Source organism: Vanellus vanellus, assembly GCF_965231255.1.
Source record: "Vanellus vanellus genome assembly, chromosome: 6".
NCBI lineage: Eukaryota > Metazoa > Chordata > Aves > Charadriiformes > Charadriidae > Vanellus > Vanellus vanellus.
Window position 1 is genome coordinate 60,684,239 of NC_138911.1, and position 17,664 is coordinate 60,701,902.

Genomic DNA, 17,664 nt, shown 5'->3' on the forward strand with positions numbered 1-17,664 from the left:
ACGAGAGGGAAAGGTAGCACTGGCTCAATGGAAATTACATTAGACACTGCAAGCCTGCTTCAGTTTGCCATCCAATTCTTTCTTCAGGCTGGCAGTGGTATGAATTTAATGAAGGCCTTTTGAGGCAATGATGGAAGAAGCAGCAAGATTCAGAGGCTTTCACTCTAGAGTTGGCAGACAAAAACGTGACTGAGTTTTAAGATCACTTGGGGATCCATGTTTCAAAAGGAAGACTAGAAATAGCAGCTTTAAACCCCAGAGTAATGAGATAGCCTAGGATAAAACAGCTGGTGAAACAGAAATGAATGGTATATAACCCAGTAAGAAAGACATTACCATAAGTGTTTTCTACTTTGACAATTTTCATTAAATAAAATTATTAAGTGCTTTCCTATAAACAGAAAGGATGCTCATAACGTCCTTCTGGCACAAATATTTTCCTATCAAAGCCCTGTAAACATGCTACCGAAATTTAGTTTTTACCAGCAGAGTGAGCTCACTAGAAATGCAAGTGAAATCAGAAAAACAAATTCATTTGAAAATTTCTAAGTAAATACTTCCTAAACAATATGGCATTTACATCAATGTGCAATATATTAATTTTGAAAGTGATAACTTCAGCATGAAAATTACTTACCTGTAATTAAAGTTTTCCATATTGGCCAATACATAAATCCTGATTTTTTGGTACTGCATACTTTATCTCTGAAATATTTGAAATGTCATATTCCAAATCAAAGTCAATACACAAAAATATTTAAGTTATACCCAGTCTAACAAAACCCACCTCAGCCACTGAAACGAAATTTAACAGTGTAGTGTTTAGTAGTACGCAAAGGAGTTTTAGAACAGAAAGAAAATATAGGTCACAATAGAAGTCTGAGGCACTGCTGTATGTGTATAAAGTTAATTCATAACACAAGTGAATTGCACTGAGTCACAGAATTGATAACTGCTTTAGTATTTTCCTTTAGGACAAATAAATAGTTTAGTGTTTTGGGGGTGCTTTTTTTTTTTTTTTTTTTTTTTTTTTTTTTAAATTAATGCTGCATCTATAGGGTTCAGGCAAAAATTACTTTTAGGTAACACCCTCCTCCCTTCTCCCCAGAAAAGGGTTTACAATTTTTAGTTTTAGATTCAACCTTTAAATATGCATTAAGATGCAGAGCGGACATAGCTCTCTACACATACCTATGTTGTGACAAATTTGATAACATCTCAAAGAAACTTACATTGTACAAACAGTTTTAAGAAAAATTGTTGAGGTTTACTTAAAAGTTTATAGCAATGAAGATGTGGTATATAAATATATACAGTACCTCTACTTCAAAAGTCAGACTTATGAACCAAATGATTAAAACCTAACGAACATCAGGTTTTCATTTAGGTTGCCCAGCGTGGCAATATTCAGGTATTACCAGGTTATTTCTTTTGCTTCAGGTGATAACCTACATCCCCTTTCAGAATTTTTCACAAAAATAATGGTTCTTTTTGCTAGATCAACTCTGGTAATGTTAATGATAGCTGTATACCTTTAAAATATTGCTGGCAAACAAAGCTATTGTAGCACAAATTACTTTTTAATAAAATAATAATCACCACATTTAGCTTCATTCAAAATCTAGCTTGCTATACATTGGACAGAAGAAAAATAAAGTTTCATCTGTGTTCAAGTGCATTAACAACAAGAGTTAAAACTAGTAATATATTTTAATGCAGGTTCAACTGAGAGAACAGGTGCCATCAAAAAGCACGAGCTTGTCGATGATCAAAGTGCCTAACAAAACTGACAGTAACGTAACACTGAAACTACTTAGAGAAAGCTCGCATGATTTTCCCTAACAAATACATAAAGCAAAAATTAGAGTTCCTTGATAATACTGATTCACAATTTCAAGAGCATAAACTACAGTCAGTAAAGGGCTCACAAATCTGTGCATAAAACGGCTGACGTTTTAATAAGAAGTGGTTTTACATTAATGGCAGGCCACCACAGAAAAGTATGGAGGAACAAAACACTTTGGTTTTAATTTTTTCAGAGGCTCACATTTCTCATTAGACTTAAAAGCAGCAGCTTTTCATAAGCTACTCTCATTGGGAGTGCTGTATTTTGTAGAAAACATTAGAAGGATTATAATTATTTTAGTGATTGACAGGTTTTACTTCAATTTTTACATAAATAGCTTTCACCATATTGTGGTTATGCTTAAGTATAAGAACACTGATCAATAGTTTAGATGCACAGTATTTATTTCTTCTGCTGGAAGGCAACTATACTGAATAATTGTATCCAAGACACTTCAAATCATTCAGAAATATGGCATGCAGTATCCAAAAGTATGGCTCTGAGGATTTTTTTTTTTTTTTTACATTAAGCATAAAGAAATTTTATATTCAACATTCATTTATATTTCAAGAAAACTACCTATTCAGAGTTCTAGTTCTTTGATGCAGCATTAAGGATTAAAACTTACCACTTTACCAGGCCTTGCCCATGTGCAAATAAATCCCTCCTGACAAGCAGTGACTATACAGTCTTCAAGAAAAATTAACACAGTCAGTCTTTCATGTGCTATCTTTTTACAGATAAGAGGCTCTAACAAGGGAACATCTTCCATTCGGGGACAGAGAGGTGTTCCCAAAGTTTTAGCTGGGTCCGTTTTGGTTTTAGTAACTAGGTTCAGTTTGTCACTGCTCTTGCTAGATATATGTCCCATGCTATGATTTCTCTTGTGGTCTTTTTCGTGGTGTCTTTCCTTCCGATCGTGTAGCGATAAGGTTGCAAATTTACTAACGCCAGAAGCAATGGCACCATCCATGACACTGCTTTTACTGCCAGCATTTGAGACTGCAGAGTGTGGAAGGCTGTTTGACCGTGGAAGAGGAGGGGGTACAGAGTTTCCAGGTGTTGTGATACTGTTTCCATTACTTCCTGGGTTAGTTCCACCACTTCCAGCAGGTGGACTTGTGGCATTCATGACATTTGTATGTGTCCTTGCTCTTGAGAGAGGTTGGTGGGGAAAGAGAATATCTTCTGTAAGATCCCACAAACAGAGCTGTGTGTCCTGGCCTACTGAACCAAATCTATACGTAACACTTACTGGACGACTGTCTGTAGAGTTCCTTTTGGATAGCCTAGATTGCGTACTATTTGCTCGATCTCTGCCAAAATGAAGGTCTTGGAAATCCTCATCACTTCCGCTAAATTCCATCGGGTCACTCTCTTCTACACTAGTGGTATATGGATCAAACGCAACAACACTGACCCACGATTTATGTCCGTGGCCTCTCGCTATTACTCGACAGTCCACGAAAGACCAAACTGTTACCAAGTCATCCTCTCCACCCGTCACTATGTATTTCCCATCAGGACTCCAACACACACACAGCAGTCCTCCAAAGTAGCTTTTCATTGTACCATGCAATTCCACCGAATCAAAGTTAAACACACGAAGGAAACCATCCTGGCTCACACACGCCAAGAACTTCCCATCTGGGGAAAAGGCAAATTCATTCAGGGCACCCTCACCTACTGTCCATTTAAGCAGAGGGTTTCTCGTGGATTTACTCTTGCAAGTGTGAACTGCAAAACTTTCTCCTTGTTTAAGTAGCTGGTAGTGCGGGGCTGTGGTACCACAAGTGTGCTCCACGTTATACAAGTACATATTGCCACTGGAATGAGCTACTAGGAAAAGGCTTTCCGAACCTGGTACCCATTTTACACAGGTTACTCTGGACTTGTCTATTAGTCTCTGTGAAAAACAAAGAAGATACACATCAGAAAGTCTGAAAATTAAAGTTTTAATGATTAGATGTAAATCTGAGCTTTCCGAGGGGATGGGGAACAATACTTAACCAAAGTAAACTCAACTTTCTAGAAAGGAGCTACGTTACTGTATTTTCCAAAACTTATCAGGCAGTAAAGAAGAAATTATTTTTAGACGAAGTTCTACCAAATGTTATTATTATGGTCCAGTCACATCCCACAACAAACATACTTCAATCAAGCCAATCTGTTGTTATGAATATAAAGGTAGTGTTCTTAGTTTTACTTTTTGCTGTGTAGGTTGAAAGGCACATAAAGGAAACAATCAAGAAAACACAGAATGAGCTAAAATGAAAAAAAAAAAAAAAAAAGGCAGTTACTTATCTGTAATACGTAGCAAACAGGTTACAAAGCAACAACAGTAAATTTAGATTCTGGTTTTATCTGAAATCACAAATAAAATCCATCCTCTGAAAGAAGGGGGGGGGGGGGGGGGGGGGGGGGGGAGGGAAGAGGCTTTAGGAACCTTTACCAGTTTTTACTGATTCAGGCAGCAAAAGCTACATAACGGTGACCCTATTATCATATGGCTGGAAAGTTAGTAGTTAAATGCCCATGATTCAGTGAATTCACAAGGCACCACATACTTTTAACCTCGGAATTCCCACCCTCCAATTAGTTTTCATTCATTAGCCAATGACCTGTCAGTACTCTCAGTTACCACCTGGTTAAGAAGTTTCCTTTAAATAAAAACAGTTTAACAGAGTCCATGGTTGCAAAAGAATGAACATGCACATATTAAACAAACAGTCCTGACCATAATGTCTTCAATGCTGTAAGAACTGAGAGATAAAGTTTGACTCCTTGAGTTTGCTAGTGTAGTTCTGGTAAATTTCTAAAACTTACCAAGCTGCCCATGGCATCACTCAACTGCAATTTGGAGACAAGTAATTCTTTACATGCACATTCAAGATTTGTATTTGGTATAGACTGGTTATAGGCTGAAAGAAGAGCTGAGCTACACAAGAGGCAAGAATGCAAATACAAAGAGCCTAAGGAAATACCAGAACAAGTTACAAAAGCATTATAAAATAGAGGCAAAAAAAATCCCCCCAAAACCTTGCTATGCTGTTTAATCGCAAACAAAAAACCCCAAACTAATGGATAATACATTGACTATTATCCATTCTGAGCCTGTAACTATCACTGGAAAGCAGCACCTCTTCATTTTAGATTATACTTTTGCTGCTGTCAACCTCAGTGTAACACCAGGAAGCCTCTCCTGTAATTTCTCATTGGTTAAATCAGCCACTTTGTACTTGAGTGCCAAGAGATATAACTTAATCCGGGAACTTTTCCTCAAACGCAGTAGCTTTAAAATAACATATTCTTAGCCTCTGTTGGGATATTTTAAATAGTTTGTCACGTGCTCATTGATATATACCATTCATGCCTCAGTAATTACAATATCAGAAAAATTACACAGAAAGTTACCTGGTACACACCAAGAGAATATAGACAGGGAATATCAGGCTAGCTGGCTCACTATAGGCAATAGTCTCCTCATTACTAAATTACCGCTAATATAGCAACAAAGAGAAATTTTTTGCTCTCCTCTACTAGAGCAACTCAACCCGACATACAATCTCCACTCATAAGAGCAGTTGCTCAACTTTTACACATGAAACGGCATTTTAAGTCCATAATCATGTTGGGCTACATGATCTTAAATATTATACAGAAATCCTGAAAACCTGATCTTTACCTCAAGGAGGCCATTAACAAAACAGAAGATTGTAATCTGCAATGAGAACAGATTAGCTCAGAGACAATATGCAGAGAGACTTTAACCTGATACGTAGCAAGCGACTACAACTCGTCCCCTTCTCAACCAGCAGAGCTTTAAGTTCAGCAGGAAGACAAAAAAACTGAATTTATGACTTTCTGAAGTTTTAAAAGCATTCAACTGGGCTCGCTTCTGCAGCAAAACAAAACAAGACCTGAAGTCAGGCAGACACATTGCAAGAATGGACTGAATATAGTATCAAGCAAATCAGTGGAGCGGCTGGGATAAGGAGTTTATGTTCAGTTTGGTGAAAGAATAGTAAGTGAAGAAACTTCAGTCACCAGTCAGGAAGACAAGCTAAGATTATCTTGGTAGACCCACTCTGAACAAGCTCGAAGGGACAAAATTATTGGCAGAGGCCACAAAGGAGTGAAAAAAATGAGGCAACCAAGGAATATGTCTTAAGGTCCGACAAAGAGCTTTGTCAACACAGGTACAGGGCAAAGTTTATTAGGGAAAAAAAATGCAGCTTAAGGCTTTAGTTTAAATAAGAAAAGAATTTAAAAAAAAAAAAAAAGAGATGAAAGAAACATAATTCAATTGACTAGCTTGAGAATAACCAACAACAGTTGGTTAATTCAGTTGGAAACAACTGAATTTGTGAGGTTGGTTTTGAGAATAAGAAAATATCACTAATTTAATTCTGACACAGCTAGAAGGAATACCACTGTTGATACAGATTGATTTAGGTAGGCAGCCACAAGCTGCATAGTATCACTCACCTCAGCCTTTCAAGTCCCTATTGTCTTCTACGTCAATAGAATTAAAAAAAAAAGGAAGAGTAACAAGTTAGACTGCATTAAGGCTACTGCATTTTAAGTTCAACATAACCTTCTGTGTCACCACAGGTTCAGTTATTTCACATATCGCATACAATTAAGCGCTATCCTGATTGCTTCATCAGAGGTGATAGTCAAAACAGAGCTTTGAGCTACTCGAATCACCAAATTACTAACAGGACAGGTCGTGAATTCTATTACCTCTAGCACTAATGCTAAATATGTCAAACAATGTAAACACCTATTTACACCACTTTCTGCCTATGAAGATAAGTTTATTCTCAAACACTTTCTAAATTCTAAATATATTCAAAACACAACAGGCACCCTCATCTCAAAGCAAACAAACTGGCTCAAACATCAATGCTCACTGATGCTTCCCTGAAATGGCTTTTAGATACAAGCCAGAACATTCAAACACATCCAGGGCACACTTCAATACTGTAATTGACAGATTAAAAACATGAAAGTTTTAGAATTAATTGTAACTGCAGATAGGATCAGTGCAGGAAACAAGAATTTGTCATTTAACTCTAGTCTACTGTGTGTGTAGTTTTGGTAGCACTGAGCAAATTCTTATGTTAGCTTTGTAGAAAACAGATCATCTCATTTAATTTTTGCTTAACTGTCAAAGGATGCATTCCCACCACAGGGAAGCAATGCTGGTTATAGCCCAGAGAAAAGACAATACTGTCTAGTGGAAAGTGGCTTCAGTGCTTCCATCATTTGTGGTTTACCACAAGAACTGTTCAGCCTGCAATGTAGCTTTACACTGTGGACGCTAGACAGTAAACAACATCAAGGCACGTAAACACGCATTGGACCTTTACGCAAGTACTTCAGCAGAAGCTGTTCTTGAAGCAACTACAGTTCAGCTACAAGAGTGGGAACTGCTCTGTGATATGAAGCTCTAGCCGTTTATAGTATTTCTACTGCCATTTGTGACACTTACACTATTATCATACAAGATTAAATCAGAGCTGTACTCACACAAGTAGCTTGTTCACATCCAGACCAGCACTCCCAGAGGTGAAGTTACACCAAGTTGGGTTTTTTTTGGTTTTGGGGTGGGTTCCACTTGGGGGAGAGAGGGTGGTAGTGCAGGTGGAGGGTTGTTAGGACAATGCTAAAATGAATATTTCAACTACTTTTACAGAGGTTTCTACCAAACAGAGTAGTCTGTATAACATTAAGAGACTCTCCAGGACTGTTTCCCACTCAACACAAGCAGAGAGACAGAGCAGGTGGGAAAAGGCTAGGTAAGAAGAAAAGCACCCCTCTTCTGATCTAGATGAGTTTTTAGAAAGCTGAGGAGGAATTAAGGCAGTTCTAATTATAAAACATCCCCATTGAGAACAATACTTCAATCTTCTTTGCACACAGACAGAGCAAGGCTACACATCTCTCTGAGGTGGGAAAGATATGCTTGCTCAGTTTGAAAGCTGAGCAAGGCTTAACTTCATTTGTAAAGCTCTTATCCAGATTTGAAATTAGAAAAAAGAATAAAAAAAGAGACCTGCAAAGCTCTTTGCTATTACACCCCCCCCCCCCCCCCCCCCACTTCACCCACAGCTGGATTAAAACACAAGAAGGAGCAAAAAAACCACCCCCACAAAACAAATAATCCCCTCCTGCAACCACCCAAATTCCCGTATCTTATCCTCTGCACAAAATGCAGTTGTACTAGTTGTACTAGTTACCAGATTTCTTTTCTTGTTAGCATCCAGACACTTACTCATCTAAGAATGCCAATACTAACAGAATCAGAGCCAGCAGTCTTGTAACTTGTCATTAGTTCCCCCCATAGTACTCCCTTCTATCTTTCCTTATTGCACAGCAGTGGAAAAAGCAGATACAGCTTCTTCTGGATACAGATACAGGAACATCACATGGCCGAAACCTCATGAGCCTTCAGCTTTTTCCATGCAGCATTCAGCTTGATATCCTAGTCTTCCCCAAGCAAGCCTTTAGGAGCCCTTGATACAGAGAGTTTCTGCTGTAACATCCTGGCCATAAAAAATGGTATTTTTACCTTATTGAATATTTTGGCCATAATGTATCAATTAAATAGGGGCTTAAATGCTTTCTTCCTCAGAAACAACTGACTGCAGAGCACATGCAGCAACATTTAGATTTGTGGACCTTTTTTCCATCAGTTAACTGTCATTAACTCTAGTTACAGTATCACCCAAACTAGAAAGTCCTAATTTTTAATCTTAAACCCCAAAAGATGCTTTCACGAATAACATTTTTGTGTAGGTATTCCAATCCAATGTAACAGCTGAAAAACAAAGGCAGTGACTGAATGATAAGTTACATAGGCAAACGGAGCCATCTACAGAACTTTGAGAATCTAGGATCTTTAATATCACAAATACATTGCATGCAACAATGTTAAGATTTCTACTTACTTCCTCATTAAATAATTTGCTAGTTTCTTTTTTAATAGGGTCTATAAGTTGGACCTGGCCTGCAGAGAAGCCCACTAGAAGAGACACACTTTCTGCTGTGGCTGTTAAGTGATTGAAGTCATGGCATGTAGGTTGTGTTCCTTTGTATATCCTTTTGTCTATTGGTTTACTCAAGTCCGCAGCCTGCAAAGAGAGCAAACAGAATTAAGACAGTTTGTCACAATGTGTGCATATAACCAGTTCTAGTTGCAAATAATGTTCATACTAAGTAACAATTTATGCAGTCACAAAACCCTACTTTAAAAAGCAGCTTTGTATTTATCAAAGACATCCAAGATGTTTTCAAAAGGTTTATTTTTTCATGTAATGCAATACTTGTGTTTTTCAGTTTTGCTAAACACTATACCTACCCCAGCCTTTGCAACTACATTGTGACAAATCAATGACAACCGTTCAGCAACACAACGGCTTCTGCAAGTCCTCAAGACCAACCTATTCCAGGAAGGTTTCTCCTGCCAGAAGGGTCATTCCATCACAGAGACAAGATACCTCCTACTTTCCTAGCAGCAGCTTTCTCAATATTGAGTACAACCAATTCTGGATTAAAAATAGCATATTCTCAGTCACCCAATTCTTCTACTGTAAATCTACCCTTTTAGGACAGGCAAACATGATATTGGTCTCAGTAATTTAAAAAATTATCAACTAGATCCTAGGAGAGCATTTTCTAGGAACACTGACTCAAGATGCTAATACTGTGATTATAAAGTACATTTTAAGCCATTAAGCTACAAAGTAATTGTGCTTCTGACACTGAACACAGAATTCAAATATAGCTCAGACAAAAGTAAGTGCTAACAAAACTGAAGAACTTCAATATAAACAACCGAAGATTTGGCACTAAAGTGCCAGAAGAATCAAAAGGAACAGAAAAGCAATTTAAAATGCTCTCTCTGTTGTGTAACCCATGTTTATCCCCATATCACTTCTGAACAGACAACCTAATCTTTCATCATCCTGAGATTAAAACCCACACATTTAATATGCAAGATCATACACCAGGTTCAGCCCTTTTTAAAAAAAAAAAAAAAAAAACACAACAAAAAACCACAAACAAACAAACAACAAAACAATTCCCTGTTTACTAGGTTCAGAGTCTGTAATCAGAAAGCTGCAGATACTCAACAATATTACAGACCCGAGATGTAGCTGTGATTCAGGACTCGGATGCTAATTTTGATATATACTTTTCAGTATTTTTAGTCACAGGAAATTGGGCCAGTAATGTAAGAAATAAAACTTCTTTGAGGAAAAGGACAAGCTTCACATAAAAGAAAATTGCCCCAGTGTATTAAATCTTCGAGGCTGACATCTAGAGAACAGCAAATCCTTGGTGTGCATGGAGCTACACAGACAGAAACTAGACCTGTCAGGAGGGAAAAATCATAACTACCTACACAGTGAATCATGTCAGGTGAGCCATTTCCAAGGCAAATTTAACTACAGGATACACATGATAAGCATATATACACAACAATATTAAAGTTGCACTTATGTTTTGCAGCATACATTATAAACCAGTTTAATCAGATGTATGGCCTCCTGGTTGAAAACTCCAAAATGAGATGATGTATTCCAACTTCTAAAGTCAGCAGATTAAAAAGTTATTCTCCAGAGCCCAGAGATCCATTATAAGCTAAAAAAGAATATTAGCAATACCTCTTCAAGGAGAACTTAAATAGAATACTAGCTCTACTGGGAGATCATAGGATAAGGCACATTCACAGACAGATGTAAATCTAATTTGAAGCTGAAAGATCAAATCCTAGAGGCCATGCAGTTACCTCTTATATTGTACAAGATTCCTTTGTCCTCTATCACTACAAAATGTGTGATATCAAGACATAACACTCAAAATTGAGGCAGAATTTCTATCTGGAAGACCATTCTACAGAAACACACAGATGCATCCCTCCATACCTAAAAGAAATGCAGAGTTAACAAGGCTAACCTGTGAGACTCAAGGTTGTATTCTCTGGATGAAAGTTCCAGCAGGACCCAATGACTAAGAAGGAAGATCTATTCTAAAGTAAACAGAACTCAGCCTGAATCATACTGAATGATCAGAGACTCTCCCAGCCAGCAGAAAACATGGGTATTCCCAGGTTCTTCTCCTGAATCCTCACTATCCTTTTAAGCAACAATGAATCAATAGGTGGCTATTTTCAGATTGGAACTATACCTTGCTCTTTTGTATGGTTGAGGTTTTATATCACTAGCTTTTGGTTTTGTTGTCCAACAAATTTTATGTGACTGAAGTTCCCTGTCTTCTGAAATTCTGTGGTAACAGCTCTAGCAAGACATGAAATTCTGATAAATTAAATCTAAGCACAGACTTCACTGTGTTTGTTCTTAGCTGTTCTCTGGGAACCAGATGGCAGTGACAATTTATCTGAACTTAAATGGAGTATAAATAAACTAATTCAACCCAGAATTAATCAGGCTTCTACTGCCAGGGATGCCCCGCCCTTTATTTACGTGCAGCTAGCATTTTCATTTATAATATAGTTTTCTCATGGAGACAAAACAAATCTCTTGATTTCTTGATGTCTCAATTGAAAGACAGGGTAGAATAAATGAGCGTAAGAACTAGGAGACATTTTCTTTATTTCTGCACAGTTGAAGATTGCTATTGGATTTTGTTAGGAACAACAAGAGCGCTTACTCATAAAATTCAGTCGTGCCTGGGACTCAGTATTTTATTAGCTCACCACTAAGTCCATTTGCTATAACTATTTTGTGGAAGATCTGATTCTTGGAAAAGAGCTTTTACATGAGATCTGAGTCTATAACCGCCAAATCCTAGGATATGACATTATTTATGGAACAAGGTGGTGTGAACTGCCCCACTCTCAGAAGAATGCTCATGTACTTTGAAAGAGAACAGAAAGATCTTGGGATTAAGCGTTACCAAACATGGAGGTTAAAAGCACAGGATCAGGCACCCTCACCTCTGCTTGAGCTGGGAGCAGGCTATGTGCTTGCTTCCTGTCCCAGTTCCTTTAAGGTTTTCTTCCAGAAAACACTCAGCACTATTTCAGCCTTTCCACTTTGACAAACTTACTCCATTGTGGATGATTCACGATGAGAGCAACAATTTGTAATCACGACTGACAGAAGGTTGGGGCATCTAATGCCAGGCTAAGAATACCATCATCCCTTCGAATAAAAATCTGGGCAAGTCATTGAAATACATCTTAGTTCATCAATACTCTGGTATTATTATCATCTTGGCCAACTGATACCTGCATTAGAAGCCTTCCAACATACAGCTGTAGTTCAAGTACCCCTTGGGCAAAGGAACAAGGAATAATGGTTATCAGACAAAAAGAACAAGAGGAATCTCACGCAACACCTGTCTAAAGTCAGTGATACAGCTAAATAAAATTGATGTACCTTGAACATCAACAGCTTCCAAGTCTGTGTTTGAACAGATTAAAACTCTCTAGAGAACCTTACGCTTACTTACAGAAGAAAAATTGACCAACTTTGCCATTTAGTTTTGTGATGAATTCATACCCATAATAAAATGTGAACCATGTAGCTGTTTTGGGGACTTCCTAGTCCTATTTAGTTAACTCTCACTGCATGCTATTTTAACAAAACTACTCCCACTCTGTTGGGTAGGGAGGCAAAAAAAAGCCCAACAAAATTCTAACAGTCTAGCAGTCATCCATTCACCCTGAACTATAACTTCCAGCAGAAAGGCAGTCAGATGGAACACCTTAACCACAGCTTTAAGTACCTAAACAGTAGGAAGAAAATGGGAAAAAAAAAAAAATCAGTTACCTCAGTCTGAAGCAAATATTTAAGTTTTCAGATTCTGATGTTTGAAATATCTGATTAGGATGGACATCAATAACCTTGGTTCTGTAACTGTATGTAATTCTAAGGTCAAAACCAGATTAATATCTGTCTGAGATTCATTCTTTGTATGTACTATTGATCCGAGACTTAGAGCTTTCATACTAAGATTTCCCAAACAGTGAATCACATTATTTCAAGTCAGCATTTAATCATGCTCCTTGACAGATGTGATTTCTTCCTTTATCTTTTATTTTCCTAACTTACATCTGCAGCTTTCGGCAAATTTTAGTTAAATGAAATGTATCATAGATGCTACTTTTCCTTCCAAGCTAAAAAACATCTCCGAGATCAGAAAAGATTTATTTATTAATTTATCTCAAATAATTTCAACAATAGTCATCAAAATGCTTCCTTTAGATACTCAATAGTATTTAATATCACATTGACAAAGAGACTGGCTTTCAATGGGTGATAGCTATAAGTGAGATCGAGACAGAATATTAGGTCTTTAAGCCTGGAAGTGAGGGAAAACTTTTATTAAAAATTTTACTTCCAAAAATCCTCTTAAGAAAATCTCTCTTGTCCAGAGAATTAATTGATCTTGAACAGCAGATTACTGATTGGCTATGCATGTAGAGCTCTAGTGCAAAGTAAAAGAGAAGACACAAAGAACCAAGATTATATACTTTTGGAAACAATTTCCTCAGCATTTCTGGAGCTTGGAATTCACAACTTATTACCTGTAGCTTGATAATCTCATCAATACCTTGCTGTCCAGGGATTTAATGGTCCTGTCTATAAACAGAACAATTTGAGAAAACTGTGCTTGTTATAATGCTATAAAAGTAACATGAGAAATCAGCTCTTAGAATTATTACTAAGTGAACTTCATTGAACTTTACAGATGCTTTTTAAACCCTAGCTGAAAAAAGAGAGGCAAGGTAACCCTTGCTGCAGCACTTTGTCTTACAGTATCCCCTAGTGAACAGGGCAAGGTCTTCCAAGACAGACCTGCTCACTGTATTAGCAAGGAAAGGGAAAACTAAACCAGGAGGCCCCTTACAGCTTGTTTATTCTTCCTCCATGTCTGTGCTGGTCTCTCTCTCCTTCCTGCAGAGCTAGCTGAAGGACAGAGAAAGTTGAGGAACACAACAAGAAAGCTGAGTTATCCTAGGCCCTTTTGTAGAAGTTTCTGGCAAACTCTGTTCATTATTTCTGTACACAAGTTTTTCTGCCAGAAACACTAGCTTCAGTACTTCACAGTGGAAATCCCTCTAATTACTTTATTATCAAATGAGTAGATTTCCAGATTTTTTTTTTGCAGAGCCCAAATACAGCTCACTTAATACTAGCCATAGAATCATTTGTAGTTATTTCACTGTTGCTTCAAGCTGATCTGATCTCATAGCTGACCCCACTTTAGGCAGGAGGTTAGAGTAGAGACTTTCAGAAGTCCCTTCCAACCTGAATGACCCAGACATCTCAGGATGTCTGCAGCAGCAGCAACATGGCCACTCCTGGATTACTTAACAGGTCCGGTTTATGTCTTAAAGGAACTTCATGCAGGAAGAAAACTACAGGAGCAAGTTAGTTGTCTTTCCCTATAAAGAACACTGATGTAGGGCAAAAGTTCTTCTTAGTTTATACGAGATACAAAACAGAAAGTCCAGGCAACGCTTCCTGTGACTACAAAGCCCTAATAAAACACTCCTCAGTGCAGCTGACAGTGCCATAGCCAATCAGTAATAAAATGGCTTCTACAAATATAACTGCGTGTAAGCTGGCAAACTGCTGACTAATGGCCTCAGCTTTCTTGGTAGAAAGTTTAAAGTCTGGCAAGAACCCACATCAGTCCCAGGATCTCTTCACATTCAACAGCATGAACCTTTCAGGTGGTGTACAAGTGAACACACATTCAGGGCCACTTCAGAAGCCCCCCGGAAATTATAAACTAGTTTTAAAGCTTCTGGAAACACTTTTTTTTTTTTTTTTTTTTTTTTAGTTTATAAGAGTATAAATTCTCTTCAGGATTCTATAAAAAGCCAGCAGACAACCATCATTTGTAAAGTTGCCCTATATACATGCAGCTACAATAGGTAGGTTCTTACAACGTAAGAACAGTTTCTTAAATAAGAGCAAGCTGCTTTTTCCATACCTGAGTGAAGTGCCTAGCTTTAAGGGTTGCATAATAGGCGTTTTGTGTGTACACACAGACTAGTTTTAAGTGTCTCCTAAGGCTTGCAAAGCCATTAATGCTAGGGAAATTTTAGGTCTTTATTTTGCAACATTGTATTCAGCACACCTGTTCTGTATTAAAATTACATTTGTAAACCTCAAGAAAACTATTCTTTCATTTTTAGTTTTGCATTTAAAATTTGGCTGAACTTTCAACTCTATGAATTAAAGCACCAACAGCTTAACACTCACAACAGCACAACCAATGCTGGATTTGCTGCCAATTAATATAAAGGCTAGTATGAACTAACACTAAAAATAAGCACACACGTTCACTTTTCCTTTCCTCTTCCTTTCACGTTCCTCTCTAACTGAAAGCAAGAGAACCTACGAGAACGGGATGAAAGTCAGACTGCAAAACATGAATTTTGAAAATTAAAAACTAAGAAATTGGGACAAAAACAACTAGTAGGCAGGAAAAAGAATCTGCTACTTTAAACATACCGCCTCAAAGACTTTCCATTAAGTTATCTCACTATAGCTTCCTTTCTCTAGAAAGTCTCCAGAAAACGTAGCTGCCAATTTGTGCCAGTTTTACTTTTATAAATCTTGACATCTTGATCTTCAAGACACAATCATCATTAATTTGGCTTCAGTGTCATATCTTCTGATTTACTTTTTCTAATACATAAATATTTTGAATGATCTCAAAGTATAAATCTGCATTTATACCTGCTCCCAACAAAAGCATTTCAAGTTTTATTTCCACTCAACAGGATATTCACTCTCCTGAACAACACTGTTCCTCATAAATGGGTTTCTGTATCTTTGCAGAAGGTTTTTTATAAGTTACAAAGCACTTGATTAAATGCTGAACAGGAACACTTAAGGCATGTGACAGAGTTTCTAGGATACTGTATAAGAACAGCTCTGTCAGTAGAACAGGGACACCAAGTAATTTTATTTAACCTAATTTTTTCAAGTGTTCCACACAATTCATCCATAACAAAGTCTTAAAGATCAATTTTGTACCAAGCCGCTTGAAAATTTGGGAAGCTACTTGATATTCTTCTCCCTTCTAGATTTAACTTCCACTTCAGCCATACAAGACATACATGACTTTTGAAAGAAGAAAAAAAGCATTACTTAACAAGATTTCTTGAAAGAAGAAAAGCATTACTTAAGATTTCAGCCTTTACTTGTACAGCAAACAACTATGACCACATACATTAAGATAAAAGCTCTAGTCCAAACAACTGGACATAAATCCATATTTAGGCAAAGATCAGTTTCGTTTTCTGAAGCATCCAATAAAATAATCATATTCTGTTTCCAGAAGAATTATTCTAAGCACTCAAACAGAGCAAAGAGCACGCACTGATCTGAAATAAATCTATGTGATATTAACTGAACCAATGGTTATATAATTGCCAAGATCAAGAAAGTGGATGTGAACACCATAAAGAACACACATAAAGGACTGTATGATTTACAACTTACCATAACAATGTTAGCTCCATTTTAGTAAGGCTATAAACCAAAATATTTATCTGGTTACAGTATAGATAAACACATCCTACTAGAAGTTATTCAAGGTGAAAGCACCAGCCTACCAGTAACTCTAGAAAAAGTAGACTTTTTTTTTTTTAAAGAGTTCAAAAGCCCAGAACAGACCCCCCAAAAAAGAAAAATCATTTTTCTTTGTTTGCAAATCCCCATTCACTCCACAAGTGCATACATAATCAAGTTAGCCTTTGTTTCTCTATAAGACTGGGCAAAAGGCATTTAAGTAGGACAGAAATGTTAACACATTTGAACTACTGTAGGCTGGGGGGGTTCAGGGAAATTGAAACAAGGTTTTGAACCCCTCCACACAAAAAAATACCTGTCTATCTTCTGAGCAGAGAACACTGCTGCTGCCTCCACTTGTCACAACCCAACAAAGGTCTTAAGTCACTGAAATTGTTCCTTTAGAAACTTAAATAATTTTCAATTTAATGCATGACTCATTTGGTAATATTTACACCCATGCTGACATTGCTCCTTTTGAAAGGAAGTCCAAAATGTACAACTTACGACAGTGCTGTTCAAAGAGTTGGGTCAGACTCGAAGTGTTCTAATGAACTGACCGTGACCCTCTGCACAGCTCTCCAGAGCAAGTCCTGGTTAGTCCTGAAAAGGTCTCTGAGCAGTGCTTAGCGTCTCCAAAAGAAACCGAACAGCCTGCTCACTCCAGGAAGTAGACTGAAAGCACTCCAAGTACCTAGAGCAATCTTCAGGTGCACCATAATCAAATCACTAAAACTTCAGGGAAGTGACATGACTTTGGAACTTAACTTCTCAAAAGGTATTTGCTTCTACATATTTAACTAAGCTAATGTTTATTACACCTCCAGAAGAAAACTTGTCCCTTTCCTCCCTAGAAGTGCTCCAATACTTTAAATCACACTTTGCACAATGCTGCTTTACTGCGATACAGAAAGAGCACAAGAGCTTTAACTTGTTCTTAAGCATCTAAACAATCACTCAGAAACCCACACTAAAGAACAGCTAACAAAAGTAGTATTTCACAGTTCCTTTTGCAAAGTTCACCTTATTGTGGGTGTCAGTTAATGACATGATCCATTCAGATAAAAATTGAGACTTTGACTTCAGAGTTATGCATTTGGCCACACTAAACCTGTAAACAGGCTGGTTAAACTCAAACAAGTCTGAATATAGTCACTGTATCGCACACTCCCAACAGACATGAACTGAATTAGATATTCTATTTTGGTTTAAGCAATTAGTCGCCTCTTTTTTTTAATATAGGAAGAAGGG

At 37.4% G+C, this 17,664-nt stretch overlaps 1 protein-coding gene across 2 annotated transcripts in view; it reads right to left on the bottom strand.

Annotated features, from left to right (window-relative positions):
- WDR20 (WD repeat domain 20) overlaps positions 1-17,664 on the bottom strand; it is a 48,277-nt gene that overhangs the window by 9,712 nt on the left and 20,901 nt on the right. Inside the window, exons 2-3 of one of the 2 annotated variants that reach the window (XM_082485696.1) lie at positions 8,803-8,985; positions 2,475-3,752 (exon numbers count right to left, since the gene is read on the bottom strand). In XM_082485696.1, the coding sequence (XP_082341822.1) occupies positions 2,475-3,752; positions 8,803-8,985 (1,461 nt within the window). Of the gene's footprint in view, positions 1-2,474; positions 3,753-8,769; positions 8,986-17,664 lie in introns of both variants that reach the window. The other variant, XM_082485697.1, reaches the window with a different exon arrangement.